This window comes from Lacerta agilis, chromosome 11, assembly GCF_009819535.1.
Source record: "Lacerta agilis isolate rLacAgi1 chromosome 11, rLacAgi1.pri, whole genome shotgun sequence".
NCBI classification, from domain to species: Eukaryota; Metazoa; Chordata; class Lepidosauria; order Squamata; family Lacertidae; genus Lacerta; species Lacerta agilis.
The window spans coordinates 48,455,351-48,471,142 of record NC_046322.1 but is presented as its reverse complement, the minus strand read 5'-3'; the positions used below and the strand labels follow the sequence as shown (position 1 = coordinate 48,471,142).

The window sequence follows — 15,792 nt, the reverse complement described above, 5'->3', positions numbered from 1 at the left end:
TCTCTTTCACACACAGAGAGAGAGAGAGAGAGAGAAAAACTTACTTTTCTTTCTTTGGCTTTGTATTGATATCACCAAGAACCATGATATCTGAGAAATCTATCCGAAATTTGCTGAGCAGTGTAGCCATTCTAAAAGCAATTTTAAAAACATAGTTAAATGTATAAATTAAACTGTACAGTCAGGATAGCTAAAATGGTTTGCATGCGCATGCTTACAAAGGTTATCAGCTGGTTCTAAATTCTGATCACCAGATTATTTAAAAAGTTTGGATGCAATCCTATGCTTGGGAGTTAATGCCTCTCTAAGTAGAGAGGCATGTGACTGCACTGTAAACTTTTATAAACAAGTAGAAAATATTTGCCTCAAGAACCTTCAGTATTTAATAAGTTTCACAACAGAAACACAGGAGGGAAAAAAAACTAGTATTTTAAAAGTGGAATAACAAAATAAGCTATATAGCTAAATATAAGACTGAGTTTTTAAATCATTGCTAATTATTAGGTCTTGTAAGTAAGAGTACTGATTTCTCCTAACTAACAATCAACAAATCCACACTTGCCAAATGATAAAATAATTGTACTTTATGAAACTTACGCTCTTCTGTCGTGGTCTATTCTGTTTATTTTTCCACCAATGAACACTCTGATCCTGCAGTCTTTCCACTTTTTTTTGGTTGTCAGAAGATACGGAATCAACAGCGTCAAGCCTACATGAATAAATAATTCTCACTTTTGGTACTGTGTTCAAGATTTGGCGGTATCAGAAATTATACACTACTTAGTTGCAGTATTATTATTATTTTTTAAAAGAACTTCCATCTTACCCCCATCATCAAAAAGCCACCATACGTCAATATTATTTTTCCCTTGTTTCTTCTGAAACTGAGAACTTGCATCAAGCAATTTTTGATCAGCCAAGTTCAAGGCCGGACCTTTAGGATCTGTAGAACAGAGAAGTGGCATTTAAAAGAAAGCAAGAAGGGCAAAACTTTATTCCTTGTGGGAACGGCATTCTGCTTGTGCAACAGGACATCCCTTTCTTCTCCCCTCCGGCCCTCACAACCCTTTTGCGAGGTTTTGAAGATGCCCGTGAGGCTGCAAAGGAGAAGAGAGGATGGGAAGATCTGCTATGCAAGCAATGCTAGCGTACAAGAAAACAACTATGAATTTGTAGAACCATCAAGTAATATAATTGGAGATGGGATAGGACACTCCCTACCTTTAACCAGGGGTGGCTAAGCTGGGGCCTTTCAGATGTTAGTACGTCAACTCCTATCAGTCCCAGCCAGCATGGCCAACAGGCAGGGAAGATTAGAAAAGTCCAGCAACACCTGGAAGGCCACAGGTTAGCCACGCCTGCCTTAAATCAAACCTCATGAAACCTGACACAGGAGCATTTGCTCTCCTAGGAAGGGCAGAAACCACATGGCATCCCTGTCTAAACACCCAAATAAAAGTTATCACAGCTTTTGCTCCTGTACATTGATTTTTCTCTTTTTAGAAGAAGTTTAGAGTGACAGATTTTCCATTTGTACCAGCTTAGCTCCCAAACCACTCTGAAGTTCAGCCGTGAATATAATCATTTCTCTTAATAGTGGTTCAGTGCCAAGAGGTCTGGAGCCAAAATGGAGCCACTGAAAAACAAGAGGGAGGTGTCACCATGCTCTTTATGCCTGACATATAAAAGAAGTACAAACCATTTTTTTTTAAAAAAATTAAGAGGTACCTCCCTACTGAAAATTAAAATAGCCCAATGAACGTGCTCAGTGGCCTCCAAGAATCACACGATATTATGCGTTGGTTGGAAAAATAGGGAAGGAAGATTAAGGTGGTCTTGGAGAGCAATTTGGCCTTTTTCAGCCCCTCCCAACTATTGGTATCCCAGGAGGAAGACACTATTGTCTGGCAGGAACCCTGAACAGGAGCTCTCCATTAAGAGAGTGAGGATATCTTGCAATATTTAACTGAAGATATCACATTTTATATATGCACCAGAAGTCATCTCTGGGCACTCTCTTACCTGGCTGTAGCTGAAGTCAACTCTAATATTTAAGACAGCATTACGTTCTAATTCTTTCCCCATACCACAAACTTATCTTGTCCAAGAAACCCACCCAACCACCAAGGTTCCCATGAGCCCAGCAAGTACAAACTATTATCTTCTACCGAAGACATGTAAAATGTTATGATACATGAAACAAAGCATGAGAAATTATAAACTGATGTTTATAGCATGAAAAAAAATTGAAAACAAAATATGGGAAAATGGCCTGCCTTTTTTCAAAAGTGGCTGCGTTGGAGTCTTGCCATCGTCGTCGTCTTCTGGATAAGGTTTAAAGGGGGGGGATTAAAAGGTTATTTTGCAGTATTAATAAAAATGTGGACTCTTAATTCTTTTTAGGATGCAGCGTGAAAAGCCAAACAATGAATGAATTCAAAGCAATTGTGTTCATGAATGTAAGTGATTAGCATGTTAACATACCACTTTATTTAAGACAAACACAAAGTTCTACCATATATTAAAAGTAGCTACACTATTAGCATTTTTTTCCATTTAAGATCCCTTTTCACTTTCAAAGGGGTTTGGGTTAGAAAATAGAGATGTTTTCTGCAATTTAAACATTATTTCCCCAATAGATATTTGGGGTGGGGGAGAGATGGGAATGTTATCAATAGTTAGTCCCATAGCTTCTCCTCAAGACAAGATGCACCACTTGTTAAGTGCCTAAAGCATCTATAAGAGCAATTATTTAACAAAATCTTTGCAACACCTGCTGGTAAATAGAAGCTCTAAGAAGTTTAGAAAGATAAAAGTCAAACACATAACATTGTTCAAATACCATGACCAAAAATTCTGTACACATGTTTACTACTAAACTGCTAATCTTTGATCCCCTAGAACAACAAATTGGCTATCAGCTTAGTAAAGACATGTATGCTGTTGTGCCTCAATGCTCCAAGATGCTGTCTTGCACACTTCTTACAAACATATTTGGGTTCAAAAAAATGGCTTGCCAAAGAGATGATGTAGTAAGATGTCTTTCAATGGGCCAGCCTTGTTGTGTGGCAATATTCTTGCTAGTGACCGAAACACCAAAAAAAGTTGGACCCCTAAAGTGAGGCTCCCACAAGTTTAAAATATATTGCGGTGACACATGATGAACTACCCATGCAAGACTCTGGATTGCAAATCTGACTTTGAAGTTTATAAAGGAGGACAATTATGATTTTTGCATTGCTGTCAACAAAAGTTCATTAAGTAAAATGTTACCTTTATGAATAGGAGCTTTTTCACTCACAGGCTTGGACGTTACTGTCTCAGTCTTCTTGCTATAGTCCACATTTACTATAATGTCTTTGGTTACTGGTGATTTCTCTTGGGACGACAATAAGTCTTCTGTGAATATGAAAAATATACTATTCAGTATTTTTGCAAATTAGTTTACAAGCTGGGAGACAACTCATAAGGAGAAATGGTTGGGGAAAAGTCCAAGCAATGACAAGGGAAAATATACTATAGTTTTGCAAAACTTTAAACACCATGCATCACAAGACCACCACCACGATGTTGACAAACCTAAAGCTGTGCTTTGGCTCAGGCAAGTTCATTTAACTGGATTTAAGTGTATTTTGTTTTTGCATGTAAATAAGAAAAAGAATGATGTTCACATGGCAACTAGAAATTATTTGATAACACTCCCCCGCCCCCCACAGGACACTTTAAAGGAGCACTTACTGAAGTAATCAGTTGTTACTTCATCAGGCACTTAACACAAAGTGAGGCTAAAATCAAAAGGAATGGGACACTCAATATACTTTTGTCCCAGGCATAATTTGCTAATTTCCCCCGAAGACCAGAGATTAATTCATGTTGGACAGCGTTAAGTAAGGGTTACCTTGCCCCTGAAGGTGAGAAATATCCAGACCTTCCCTCAGACGGATAACTACTACTCCATACTGAATGTCAAAGGCATCGCTGTAATAGAATAAACACATTTTGGGTAAATATATAAACTTCCAAATATCAAGTGATTAATTTCAGCTGTAAGGACAAGTACTCTGGTCAGCAAAATCAGGCAGAAAGAGTCTCAAAATGCTCCCAAAATGACCACGCTGTTCCTACAAAGTTATTAATGAACCAATTTAAGCTAAGATGGCAGTGGATGCCTGCATGTGAATAATTCTGGCAGGCATGTAGCCCTTTTAGAGTAACCCCCCCAACTTCCGTATCTTCATTTGTTCATGGGCTGCCCATTGCCAAAATCAACATCTCTTTTGGCACCATTTTGCTTTGATGGCAATGTGATCCTAGCTGGAATAAGAATGTTACGGTATTGTAACATATCCAGATTTGGGCTGTAAAAGGTGCTCATGAAAATGGGTGGACGCTTCTGTCCTTGTTGAAATGGAATAACTGCTTAACTTCCAGAAAATAGTGCTAAACTAGGCACTATCAAGTGGTGGGTCAAGGACTCACTAGTGAGTCGTGGCCTGACCCAAGCTGGGTCGCAACAAGAGTACTACCAGGCAAATATATATTAAAAGATTAAAGAAATGAGTCCCCAAATGCATGTTTGGGTTAAAAGTGGGTTCTGGGTCTGAAAAGGTTGATGATACATGAATCAGGACAACTGGTATATGCACTACGAGAGCTGCGTCTTCACAGTCGGGTATATGGTTAACCTTCTACTCACTGTAATAAGTTGATGTAGGTTTCAACATCGTTCATGTCAGCTGATTGCCAATCTTTCTTAAACCCAAGAACAAGCGTGTTTGGTTTCATTCGTCCCAAACCTGCAGCCTAACAACAACAAAAACTCTACTTATATCTTAGGGAGCTTATATCTATCTGTAAAAAAAAAAAGTAGGCTACATGAAAAATGGGAATTTCTTTTCTATTCTAGTGATGAAAGTGGCAGGGGGAGATGAGTAGGAAAGCTCATCATTTTCCTACCCTATCTAGTAATATAATAATATAGTAATAATCTACTGTCTTTTCCGGCGTATAAGACGACTGGGCGTGTAAGACGACCCCCAACTTTCCCAGTTAAAATATAGAGTTTGAGATATACTCGACCGCAGATTCTCCACCCGGCGTATGACGACCCCCAGCTTTTGAGAAGATTTTCCTGGATTAAAAAGTAGTCTTATACACCAGAATATACAGTAGATCTGTTGGAAATCCTATGACAGCTGTGGCAACATCTGAATGTAGTCTTTACCATTAGATAAATGGCTCAGGATGGGATAAGAAAACTGGCCTTGCGAGCAAATATAGTCCTATTCTTTTCTTCAGGTGACAGTTCCCTTCTTCCCTATAGGGCACTGACTCAAAACCTGTGTGCCTTCGTGAATATTACAAACCCTCACTGTTGGTGATTTTTCCTGACTGGCAGCACCCACACCATTAGGATCTGGGCCATCAAACTCTCTGGCTACAGGACATGTGCCTGCTACTGATGTGAAAGCCATTATGTTGCTTTATAATAGAGAACTGCATTCATGTTGCAAACCATCTGCAAGGGGTGGGGAACTGAAGCTCTGGTGGGAAGGTAAACGGCTCCGTGTGCTGCTCTGGTTTGCCAGAAGCGGCTTAGTCATGCTGGTCACATGACCCGGAAGCTGTACACCTCGGCCAATAAAGCGAGATGAGTGCCGCAACCCCAGAGTCGTCCGCAACTGGACCTAATGGTCAGGGGTCCCTTTACCTTAACCTTAACTGCTTTACCTGAAGCCCTACTGAACTCATTAGCAAGGAGGAAGTAAAGTTACAGTAGCATTATCCCCTAATCAAGTTTTTTAAAAAAGCAGTTTCCCTCTTATTTCCCCCCCCCCAACGGGGAAGAAATGAATGCCAACAATTAATACATCTCCTTGGTCCCCCTCCCACCACATGGCAGTGGGAGGATGAAAGACCTCTACCCCAAGAACTGTGAGGGTCAGAAACCTTTAGAATTATCTCCAATAAAACAGGAAAAAGATAACAGAGAACTGGGTTTCAAGAGCCCTGCTTTTCTACAGGGAATAGAGGGCAGGGTCTCCAATTAAACAAAACAAAACAAAAACTTCCCAATGCCTGGAATGTTTTAGTCTTGCTTTCAAATATAGAATCCCAGGATTTGGTCAATTTCTGACAACCCTTCTCCACTGGACAAGTTTGCTACTTTGCAAAATTGAAATATATATTTATAAAACTGTGGTGTGTATAATGCAGCTAAAAATACAATGCTCAGAGCAGGTCACTAAGCAGCACAGAACTCCTCACTTTATATGACCATTTACCTGCATTAGGTATTGCGCACCATCTCTCAAATCTTCTGCATGTACTGGAGCATAAAAGGCTTTCATTTTATTTTTAATAAGCCACCGCTGGTACCTGGCCAGGTCTGTTGACAATTCCTTCATGGCCTGCCTGCGAGGGCCCTATGAAAAACGTGTGGGGAGGGAAGCATACAATTACAAAGACACGGAAGCAAGTTTGGAGGACATCTTTAAGTGAGGATTTCTTACTGAGAAAAACAGATGGGCTCTTTTAGTGTGTCCAATTCAAATGAAATGTTATTGCTTAGACCAGTTGCCAGATAATGTATCAGAATCAGTACCCTGACAATGAACCAGAACTTTAAAAATTTTCAATTCTGCTACTTTCAAATAAGAGGATACACTTTATTTTAAATCTTTGTGTTCTTTGCTGTAGAAAAGACCCTATTTGGTACAGTGGTACCTCGTGTTATGAACGCTTCAGGTTACGTATTTTCGGGTTACGAACCTTTTAACCCGCAAGTGAGTTCTCCAAGCTCTTGGAGGCTTCGCCGCTGCCCGGAGCAAAGCCCGGACACCCCAGCACTACCGCCCTGAAGGGGGGCCACCAACGCTTGGTGCCCTGCTCCCTAAGCCAGTGCCAGCGCTCGGCTCCAAATATAAGTTGCACTTGAACTTTTCAGTCAGCATTTGGGGGAAGGGGACTGTGGCTTATATTCGGGCCAATATGGTACATGCAGGCAATACATTATCAACAATATCCCAACCTAATACTTCTACGTTTCAAGTATTCTCTTGCATTATGGTAATTTTATGAATCCAACGCTCTTCTATAGGCACAGCTTCCCCCAAAGCATACCCCAATAGCCTAGCAAATCTAAGCTTCTCCTCTTGACACATCATTCTATCTGTATGCTTGCATACTACTTATTACACAAATATAGATTGTTTTCCAAGTGCTATGGTATAAGAGGAAAAAAATTATTCACAGACTTACCATATGTATATGGCCGCAGATCATCAATCCTACATTCTTGGTGAAGGCATGTACTAGATGAAGCAAAGCCGGACGTGAGCTTGGAGCACCACTCATGACAAGGCATTGTGGCCTAGTTTTAGATTAAAGAGAAAAATTGGTGTGTACATTCATTTCTTACAGGAACCCAATCACAAATGTAAATAAGCTAGATACTTAAATAGCAATGTTGTTTCTTTTGTTTCTGTGAAGGGCAGTAGAGAAATGAAATGGGGAAAAAATAAATGTTGGCTGCATAAAATATTGGGGAATTAGCTCATGATGCAAAGATATTGATGCTGAATAACATTAGCTCAAATGAACATTACAGACAAGCTTCTTTCTGCCCTGTTACTACTCCAAATCATGCCTCCAGAAAAGTTGTTGCAACGGTGCAAGCACATTAAAAGTAAAGGGACCCCTGACCATTAGGTCCAGTCGTGTCCGACTCTGGGGTCACGACGCTCATCTCGCTTTATTGGCTGAGGGAGTCGTTGTACAGCTTCCGGGTCATGTGGCCAGCATGACTAAGCCGCTTCTGGCGAACCAGAGCAGTGGACGGAAATGCTGTTTACCTTCCCACCGGAGCGGTACCTATTTATCTACTTGCACTTTGACGTGCTTTCAAACTGCTAGGTTGGCAGGAGCAGGGACGGAGCAACCGTCACATTAGAATACACTAAATGCTGTGTGAAAACCACTTTCCGTGCTTACTAGACAAGAGCTATAAATTGGCCCTCACTTTCAGAACATTCTATTTCAATGGTCTGCACTGTTTCACTGATAGTTATACTTATATCTCAAAAGTTCAACCATATTGTCAAACATCTATTGATTTTACCTGAAGTTTTTCACATGGTCTTCCACACCAGTAAGGCGAACAGCATGCTGCAAAGCATTTAGGTAAGTCAAGGCTTGAGTTGAAGACCCCCAATTTACGTCTGTAAAAAGAATGGTTTTTCGTTGTTAAGACTGAAGAGGTCAATTGAGGCAAAGGTGCCTCAGTCTTATTTCAGAATGAACATGAAATGTGACATTTTAGTGACACTATTTGTCCTGCTACCTTGGCAACTGAGCTAAAATCACAATCAGTTTGGAAGGGAGCATCCAAGTTACCTAGATTAAGACTAGCTGTTTCAGTGCTGCAGTGTTTAGCAGGAAATATTATTTCCTAAAATGGGAGAGGGTAGCTAAAGCCCCCTAAGGTATTTTGTTAGCAATTAGTGACAATGTGTTTTTTAGAGTCAAATATAATGTATTATGAACATTTGGCAAACTTCATTAGGCTTGCCTGAAGTCAAATTTAAGACCCAAGATTTAATATAGAGCCTTTTAAGATCAAGAAAATTATCAATCAATTTTGTACACTCTCTCACACTACTTCTGGTCACGGCTGTGCCCCTTGCGTTAGAAAAGGGATATCATTAATAACATGACAAATGTTAATTTATTACTGAAGCACTTGTTGGTATCTGTCTGTCTTGGGAGACAATAGAGCAGTATACCTTCAGGGGTAAAGTCAAAACGTTGTACAGTTATAGTAAAGTCCTGAGGTTCATCATATAAGAGCTTTCATAAAACCCATACATAATTAACTTTTAATACTAAAGTTCTCTGTTCCTATATATGTTTGAGACCTTGGGCATGTACAATAATTTTTGTGGCTCCCCCCCCCCCGCAATAGAAGCAATGACTGGTTGCCATCCAATTATAAAAGTTTTTAAAAAACTGCAATTAAGCTTATGAAGTCACACAAAGACAACAAGCAATATTTGAAAATAAACCCTATTTAGGAAATTTGTTAGCCTTGGGAAATATGGGCTACTTTAAAGGAACTGTTTGTATTCTGAATTTGTAGTAAGTCTTCAACTTATTCAAGTTGTCTATTTTTTATTACTTGCCCGGGGGCCAATTCATATGTAATATTCAGCAGTCACATGACAACTTTTTGAAGTGACCCTATAGCTTTAACCACATAAAATGTTTACGCCAGAATGGGCTAACCGCCTTTTTGTGGTCAAATTCTGAGAGCGACACTAATTCATCTAAAAACCCTTAAACATGCAGAGTTACCTATGGGGGTTGCATAAGAAGTACAGACTTGTAATTTCAGAAACCTCCAATATTGTCTAGTGCTTCATGTTAGCTTCTTCCCTTATTTTAATGACAAGAATAACCTTTGGAAAGGTCTTGTTCATTTTTTAATTTTAAAGATGCAAGCCAATTTGGGTAATAAAACTTTTTCTTTTTTCTTTTTTTAAGCCACTCGATGTATCTCTTGATCTAGCCATATGCAATAGCACCACAATTTGTCTGCCCCTCCCTTGCCCCCAGTGTTCTCATTACACATGCAAACCTCCCCTTACACACAGAGACAGACATACAGCGAAGAACACCACACACTCCTTGGACAGAGGGGTGCACTTTAAAGGCTAAATTCACCGGTAAGCTGAACTCGGAAAGTGCATTCTATGCACTGTAACTTCAGAACAACCCCAAATAAATTGTTAAATGAAGATAGTGGGATTCATATGAGGGTGTTATTTCCTCCTCTTTTGTCCCTCACCTCCCTTGCTGACATGCAATGGCAGTGAAAAAGTAGGCGAGTCGGTAGAGTCCTGACTGCTCACTTCAGAGGTGTAATGGGCCACGTCTTCTCACCAGCTCAATCCTAACCACCAATACTGTCTTTCATGTCAGTATCCACAGATCAAAGACAAAACAAAATAAAAAATTTAAAAAAATCCTTCCAGTAGCACCTTCGAGACCAACTACGTTTGTTCTTGGTATGAGCTTTCGTGTGCATGCACACTTCTTCAGATGTGCATGCACACAAAAGCTCATACCAAGAACAAACTTAGTTGGTCTCTAAGGTGCTACTGGAAGGAATTTATTTTTTATTTTGTTTTGACTATGGCAGACCAACACGGCTACCTTCCTGTAACTGGAACCACAGATCAAAGTCTAAGCTATCAAAATAGTTTTCTTAATGCTATTCCTTTTCTAGTTTTTCAAAGTGTTTGTTTCAAGAAAGACACTGTACTTTCTCACTTTTGTCACACAAATATTTGGGATTTGCTAAGGAAAATGGCCACCAAATTCAAACACTTTCTGAATTATCTATCACTTTCCCTATCACCTTTTTAACAAAGTTAATACAATTTACAGAGCCTAAGGTTAACTAGTCAATTTTCTTTTGTTAAATAGCACTGAAGGGAAACAGAGGGGAATCATGTGCTGTATATGAAGTAGACTGAATATGTTTAAAAACAGCATTGAATCAAACCATAAATCCAGTCATTGGCCTAGTGTCTCCTAGACATGCACCCACCTGGCTTCTTGTAAGTTACATAAATGTAGAGTCCTAGAACGATGACATATGTGAGGAGTGCTGCCCACCAGTTAATGACAAACATCACTATACAGCAAAGTATTGCTCCAACTAGAGACACCCACATGTTGTAGTACTTAAAAGCAGGACGCCAGCCTATTCAAAAAGCAAACACAAAAATTAAGAGTACAAACAGAAAGCTTCCCCTTCAGTGTGGGTCCACAACCCCCACATCCCCCAGCATTTTAATAGCATAAACACATGTAAGTTGCCAACATTCTGGTTATGTGTATTATATGCACATGATAAAATACCAACAAAATAGAGCAACGGATGAAAAGGGGTACACTGCCTTGGTCTGCACATTACACTAAGATAAACCATGGCTTAAATCTGTGTCTTCGAAGAGGAGATCACAGCTGCTGAGCTCCACCTCTGGTCCTCCCACTGCTACGCTTTCATGACAGCGTTCGAAACTCCCTTTGTTCCAGGCGGATTTTGCAACAGGGAATTTCATTAGCGCAAACCGGTTCTGAGCTCTGGGCGCAGTACTGCGCCTAAGATTTCAGATTAAAAATGCAGTGTGGAAGGAAGAGAGGATCTTTTTCTGCCTCCACACTTCCAGCCACTCTCTTTAAAATATTAGGGGGGCAGGCAGGGGGAGTATGGCTTTGTTTTGGGGTTGTTTTTTTTGCAGTCTTCAGATGAGGACTGGACCATGTGAAAAATGAACCTAAGATTTTTGCTGAAGTTCATTTTCAGCTTTATATTCTTGTTATAAAAAGTGTGCCTAGACATTCCATTGCTGTGACCATAACCTAGCTTTAAGGTGCCATTTAGCTCCTAGCTTTCATATCTCAGTTTCTAGCACTGTTTCATGAGCTACGGTAAGTGATAGCTTGACTTAACATGTTGTCTGAACCTGGCCTCATAGTTTGTCTTGCTCCAGACAAACCACGAGCAGCTACCAAAATCTGTTCTGGAGCTTACCACTTGTGTTTTGCCTGGAGGGAGCAACCAAAGGAAAAGTTTCACTACCCTTAACAAAAACACAAGTTGAAAGGAACAGAGTTAAGGGGAAACACTCAATTATAGATGGTATAAATACAGATAATATTTCGTAATATAAAATGAACAGTTCAAAGGAATGTAAGAAAAGCACTTCTTTATCAGGTATAGGCCACTGCCAATTAAAACTGAAGTAAATTCAATTGAATTAAAACTAAAAATGTACACTAACTGAATTCAACTAACTGAATTAAAACTAAAAATGTAATGGTCAGATATGGTTCAATATTTAGTCTTCTTCAGTGGCCTGTTACTATCCTTATTCTCCTATTATTTACCTGGAACATGCAATAACTTTCAAAGATCAGTGAATTTCAGTTTAGACATTCACTGTGAATCAGACAAACCACAGACCCAGGGTCACAGCAGTGGAAGGAGGATCAGAGGAGGAGCACAACAGCCGCAATCTCCTCTCCAGGAACCTTCATTCTCCTGTCTTTGCACTAAGCTTAGCATTGCAGGTAAACCAACCCATAGTGCATATCGTAAAATTTCAAGTTGCTTTCATGCAGATTGCTATCCACAATCTAGTTAGCTGAACAGTTACACTTTAAAAAAAAATCAACTTCAACATGTTGTGCAATTATTTAAATTATAAATTAAAGGCATTTTTTTAAAGATGCTTTTGCCGTCACTGATTTCAAATGATCAAGAGAAGCAATATAAAATTCATACCTGGAGATTTTGCAAGAGAAGCATGGAATACAGAGAAATTAATTAAGGCATAGGAAGCCAAGAAGAAATTGGAAATAATGGGAGCGATTACATTCAGTTCAGCTGTAAAAAAAGAAAAGAAATGGACAATTATATTAAATTTTACAATAAATAGCTATGATAAAAACAGAATTGCTGCTTTGTGTGTGGGCTCCCTGCAGTCCCTCTCCAAGATTATGCGATGACTTAAACTATGGAAATTCGTTTCCAGAAAATATGGCAATGGCCGCCATTGGGAGGGATTAGACAATATTCATTTAAGATAAGGTTACTAATGGCTACTATTAATGATGCCTATATATTACTTCCATAATCAGAGGCACTATGCCTCTGATCACCAGTTGCTGGGGAAGAACAGCAGGACAGGGCTAACTGCCTTCATGCTTTACTTGCTGGCCACTTTAGGAAACAATGCTGGACAATAGGGATAATTAAGCATGGCTCATATGTGCTTAGTTTTCCCAAACAGAAGCCACCAACATTAGTGGTTTGGGTACATTCCCCCTCCATGAAACAGGCTATGTGTCCTCTATTCATAGTGAACCAGATAATTATTACATGGGATTTGACAATAGACCATGTTAGATGCTCCAGATAAACATATACCACAGAGAAATAACCCTCTTTTTAAAATGGTGTATTAACCAACCAATTAATATGAATCCAAGAGCAATCAAGAAGGTCAGCAGATATCCTCGTAAAGGCTCATTATTCTTCCCATAGCCTTTAGCAAACATCAGGAAACCAGGATAAATATTGTCTTTACACAAAGCCTAGAAGAAGAAAAAAAGAGGATGTTAACAATTAAACTATGGTCATAGATATACATCAAGGCATCAAATCTGAATAACACAATGTAATGTGAATATAATTAATATAAAAACTGTAGTAATTGCAGACATCACTAACTCAAGGAGGTCTTGGGTACCATGGGAGAAGTTAGATGGTGAACAGTGGAAGTCAGCTTTGCTACAATTTAGTTACCTTTAAGTAAGCCTAAATCAAATTGGTTTCAATATGGAAACTGAGTGCTTAACACATCTTAAGATCCAAAAAGCAGTCAGTGATTTGGGGGAAATAACTGGAAAAACATGTGTTAATAGAATACACTGGAAAGCACTGATTTCTTAGTTTAGCTATGGGACCAATCCAACAGTATATTAAGAAACTGTGAATAAACATCACATTCTTAGGTTTTAGAAAAGCAATGTTTGAAAATATATCCAAAATTCAAGTTTGATCAGGCTTGCTACGAACAACTCAAGATTCTTACCTGGAAGATTTTAGGTGCGCTGACGAGAGATGCTAATGCTGAAGAAAGGGTGGCCGAAAATATACCAGCTGATATCAGAGGTGCAAATCCTGATACCATGCTCATTACCTGGAATAAGAATTTAACTTTTTCAAACACCTTTGTTGCAACATTGTGTTAATATGAAACAGCATGCACAATTTTAAAATGCTATGACAACTATTGGAGCATTCAGAGAAAGCACTAACTGTTTTACGAATAGTTAAGTGTCTGAATTTGCTCATTTCTTGTTCCTTCCTCATCTTTTATTGTTCTCTAGTCTAATCCTGAAGGCAGGGACCATGTTGCTTTTAAATCTTTGAACAGCAACCAGAAACCATAGATGCATTAAAATAAAAGCAAGCAACAATGACCTGTGCGTTATTTCTTAACTTTGGCAGCTCTGTCATTGTTTGCTACTTCTAGTAAATAGTGAATGTAGTGCAACAGGCTAAATACTGGCTTTGAAGAAATCTCTTCCGCCAATGAAAGTGTAATAGAAGTTTTTTTAGCCATGAGATATTTTGCGGGAAATGTGATCAATAATCAGAGCAACTGCATAACTTCCTTTCAATGAAGTTTCTGCACAAGCCTCACATTAAAGCGGGGTGGGGGTGGAACTGCACAGCAGCCATGCTTTCTAGATTATGTACATTACTCTGCACTGGAGTGTTTTTAAGGATCTGTCATGCTGCAAGTTTGGGGGTTATTTTCCAATGAAACTATGTATTTTCAAGATACTGATAATACCAGTACAGTAGTGCTGTTCTGCACACAACTGACAACTCTGAAGAAAGCCAACTTCTGTTTTAAAAATACTGAAAATCTGATTGGCACGTTCCAGCTATGCAGCTAACCCAGATTTGTGACTTTTAAACAAATACCAGTTTTTAAATAAAGTCTGGCACGACTACTCCTGAATAAATTGCCTCTTTCTTTGCCGTATCTTTCTGTCAAAGCACCCACTAATGTTTTAGAGTAGTCACTGATAACTGCTTCAGCTGCTTTTGATTTAAAGTGACATAATCTAAGAAGGTAAACTTGTTACCTAATTCAGCTAAGTAAGTAGATGAAAGCCCTTTAAGGCCTAAGTACTTTATTTTAACTGAGCTATTATACTTAAGTATATGAAAGACTATCATGGCAATGACTTTCACTGATCTGAAGAGAAGTCAAATTCAGACTATCTAGAACAGAGATGAAGTAGTCAATATGAGCAGATGCAATCTGACAACAGAGTAAGTTAAAGGGAGTTTAAAAGAGGGGTTGTTGCTTGCAGCACCTACGGACATTCTACTTTTGCCTTTGTCAAACTATTTTATTTTATTTTATTGCAATTTTAATAAGTTTCAAAAGCCTGCATCTCTGGTCTCTGTTTGACCCGAAATGACAGAGGGAACATGTGTTTACATTAAGCATTCTAAAATATTCCAAAAGCCTGTTGTCCAGCCACAATGGTTCTAAATATACAAAATAGTTTATACTTTTAAAAAAGGAGGAATCCTAGAGTTGTAGAGCAAGGATCATCTAGTTCAACCCCAGCAATGCAGGAATCTCAATACACGCCCCCCCACATCCATTTTGAAACCACACCAGACCCTACTTAGCAGTTTTATTTAGAGATTATGAACTTTACACGTGTAAAATTCATATTCTTGTAGACAGATTGCAACTTCAGACTTCTATTTAGAGGGGAGAAATGCGCTATTTCAAACTTTTGACCATTAGTCACACATTCTCTTTCTCATATACACGTGAACACAAAGTGGAGTGAGGGAGATTCACTATTTTTAATCTATTTCATGTGCTCTGCAAATGATTTAGTTTGCACACCTTGAACTAATTCACAGACTGGAATGTAATTATCTTGATATTGCACTTCTCCAGTTGTTGTGATACCGTTATAAGCTCAAAATGCATGAAAATGCCTATTTTAAGATTAAATGTACTTCAATAAAATATGTACTTAAATACCAATTTTTGTACAGGCTCTTTAAAAGAAACCCCTCACAGATTAATTTGAACAGGATGTAAAAAGGTATTATGAACATGGTTGGCACCGACTAGAAATAAGACTGATCCATCCATCCCTAATTTATATTAAGATTTA

General features: G+C 38.9%; 1 protein-coding gene across 2 annotated transcripts in view; it reads right to left on the bottom strand.

The window, feature by feature from the left end:
* Window positions 1-15,792, bottom strand: part of SLC12A2 (solute carrier family 12 member 2) — a 45,795-nt gene that overhangs the window by 5,854 nt on the left and 24,149 nt on the right. Inside the window, exons 11-24 of one of the 2 annotated variants that reach the window (XM_033164607.1) lie at window positions 13,665-13,772; window positions 13,041-13,164; window positions 12,353-12,454; window positions 10,610-10,765; window positions 8,120-8,219; window positions 7,261-7,372; window positions 6,285-6,425; window positions 4,697-4,803; window positions 3,899-3,978; window positions 3,274-3,399; window positions 2,277-2,324; window positions 827-943; window positions 598-709; window positions 45-131 (exon numbers count right to left, since the gene is read on the bottom strand). In XM_033164607.1, the coding sequence (XP_033020498.1) occupies window positions 45-131; window positions 598-709; window positions 827-943; window positions 2,277-2,324; window positions 3,274-3,399; window positions 3,899-3,978; window positions 4,697-4,803; window positions 6,285-6,425; window positions 7,261-7,372; window positions 8,120-8,219; window positions 10,610-10,765; window positions 12,353-12,454; window positions 13,041-13,164; window positions 13,665-13,772 (1,520 nt within the window). The remainder of the gene's footprint in view (window positions 1-44; window positions 132-597; window positions 710-826; window positions 944-2,276; window positions 2,325-3,273; window positions 3,400-3,898; window positions 3,979-4,696; window positions 4,804-6,284; window positions 6,426-7,260; window positions 7,373-8,119; window positions 8,220-10,609; window positions 10,766-12,352; window positions 12,455-13,040; window positions 13,165-13,664; window positions 13,773-15,792) is intronic. The other variant, XM_033164608.1, reaches the window with a different exon arrangement.